The sequence below is a fragment of the Lachnellula hyalina genome, assembly GCF_007821495.1.
Source record: "Lachnellula hyalina strain CBS 185.66 chromosome Unknown contig00183, whole genome shotgun sequence".
In the NCBI taxonomy this organism is placed as follows: Eukaryota; Fungi; Ascomycota; class Leotiomycetes; order Helotiales; family Lachnaceae; genus Lachnellula; species Lachnellula hyalina.
In genome coordinates, this window is record NW_022157297.1 from 56,588 (window position 1) to 58,726 (window position 2,139).

The window sequence follows — 2,139 nt, forward strand, 5'->3', positions numbered from 1 at the left end:
GTAACAAGACAAGTATGAAAATTGACTTTCCATGAAGACTCCTTTCGGTTTCTGCTGAGTAGCACAAGTTGGTATTTTTGCCCTCAATATTCTCGTCATCTCTTGACCATTCATGCGTATATCCCTATTCATAGCTAAATCACTGAGGATTGCTGTTCCCTGTCCTGTGTCATGCTTCCCTTTCAAGGTTCAAGCAACCAGACTCCATGCCTCAAAGATAATATATCCTACCTACTATACATGTCCTGTCATAAAAAAGGGGTATTCTACTGTGCCCAACCAAAAGCAATGCAAATTCCTACCCAAGCCATGCCCTGACCTCATAACCCTTTGTTTAGTACCGGAATAAATGCTCGAGAAATCTGCTATGTTCGGGGCCCTTCTGCGAGATGCCTGGAAGATATGATGACAATCAGCCGCCCCCAACGCCATTAAATATCCTGCAAAGCATCAACAAACAAGTGCTGACTGCTTGAGATTCTGCAAACTGCTAGTCTGCCAGACTCTGTAGAAGTAACGCCCCGCAGGCGCCAAGCTTCGCTTTCCCAATCAATTTGACCAAACTGCTTCTTGACTGTCACCACCGCCCATATATTCATGCCTCTCTAGGTAGGAGCCTGATGCTGACGTGAGGGAACTGTCATATGGACCGAGACTTGTAGAGCTTCCTGGAGGGGAAGAGTAATGCGAGGAGCTGTACGACGCCTGTCTTGACGGCATTTCAGAAGCGCGAGAAGTAATCCTCGCAGCCCCTTGGTCCCCATTGTAACTTTGAGGCCTGAAATCAACTGTTTCAATGTCGAAGCGCTTTGAACAGCCATCCTCCATGTGTCTGTGAAAATGTCAGTAAACATTCTTCTGTGTAGGTAGGGAATTTTTAACGGACCTTCTGAGCGTATCTTTCCTTGCGAAATACCTGCTGCAGTAATCGCATCGATGATTTCGCTGTTTCATGTGAACACTTTGGTGGTGTCTCTGTAAGTCTGTCTTCCGGACGAACTTCTTGTTGCAATCTTTCAACGGACATGGAAATGGGTACTCGCGAGTCGCATCATGGGTTTCCATATGAGCTTTGAAATTGTAGCTTCGGCCAAATAACTTCCCACAACCTTTCACATGGCATTGAAAGTTTGCATCTTCCTTGGTTGTGAGTTTCCGTGGCTGTCTCGTTCTTGCGATGGTATTGGGACCCCGTCGTGGGCCTTGAGATCCAGAGCCAGAACGTTCTCGGCTCTCAGAGCGCCTGTCGTATGGTGGAATCGGCAAAGATGAGATAGATGGAAGATCCTGAGGCCCGGAGTATTCGATTTTTGGCCAACCCATAGGGGAATGTTGGTCTTGGTAGAAAGTTGCGTCGAGACTTCCCGGGTATGGACTAGTAGAAGTAACAAGGTGACTAATTTGCGGCGAGTTCATAATCATAGACTCGCTGGCATTCACGTAATCTGAATGATCCTCCATTTTGATACGTGGGGTGTAAGAGTGGATAGATCCAGCTTGAGTGAAGACTTCAGAAGCTGGTGTCGAAGAAAAAGATGAGCGTTGGGATGTGTTACCAGAAGGTGCTGGTGAAGCAGGAAGGGCTGTTGGTTCAACGTTCTGAGTCGAATATATATCATGACTGTACGCAGCTGATACTGCAGGATGGAATGGAGCAAAAGGATCATACTCTGCAGATAAGGCGTTAGGGGTCGGTTGAGAGGATCTAGGTTCATTACGATGTTGTAATGTGGTTGTTGGCCAGGTGTTGGTGGCTGTGGATGACGGGACCACAGGTGAAGTTTCAACAACAGATGCTCCAGACATTGTACATGAATATAGTCCTAAACCCTGGAGAGACTCCGTTGGTTTGTATGTTGAGTCACTTTGAGCAGGGGAAGGGTATTCGTAGAGTGGTTGTGGTGTTGAATTATATTGGAAAGGCGAGCTTGGTGAGCGGTTGGATTGCGGGGTCACCTCCATCTCGAGGCTGGACGGAACAGAGGAGAATATGTAGCCTACGTGAAGGAGGTGATGAGATGACTAGCTGTTGGGAGGGGGGCTAGACTGGGCCAGTCGAGTGATTGAACCGAGAGATACGATGGATGTGCGAATCTGCTCCTGGGAAGGAAGTACGAATACACTACTTGATTGGTACGT

The 2,139-nt window shown here is 47.5% G+C and overlaps 1 protein-coding gene across 1 annotated transcript; it reads right to left on the reverse strand.

The window, feature by feature from the left end:
• Nucleotides 1–549: 549 nt before the first annotated feature.
• Nucleotides 550–1,806, reverse strand: Sp4 (Transcription factor; the record flags this gene model as incomplete). Its single annotated transcript, XM_031152316.1, has 2 exons — nucleotides 550–832; nucleotides 887–1,806. 2 exons carry the CDS (start codon nucleotides 1,804–1,806, stop codon nucleotides 550–552), a joined length of 1,203 nt encoding a protein of 400 aa, XP_031002189.1.
• Nucleotides 1,807–2,139: the final 333 nt, after the last annotated feature.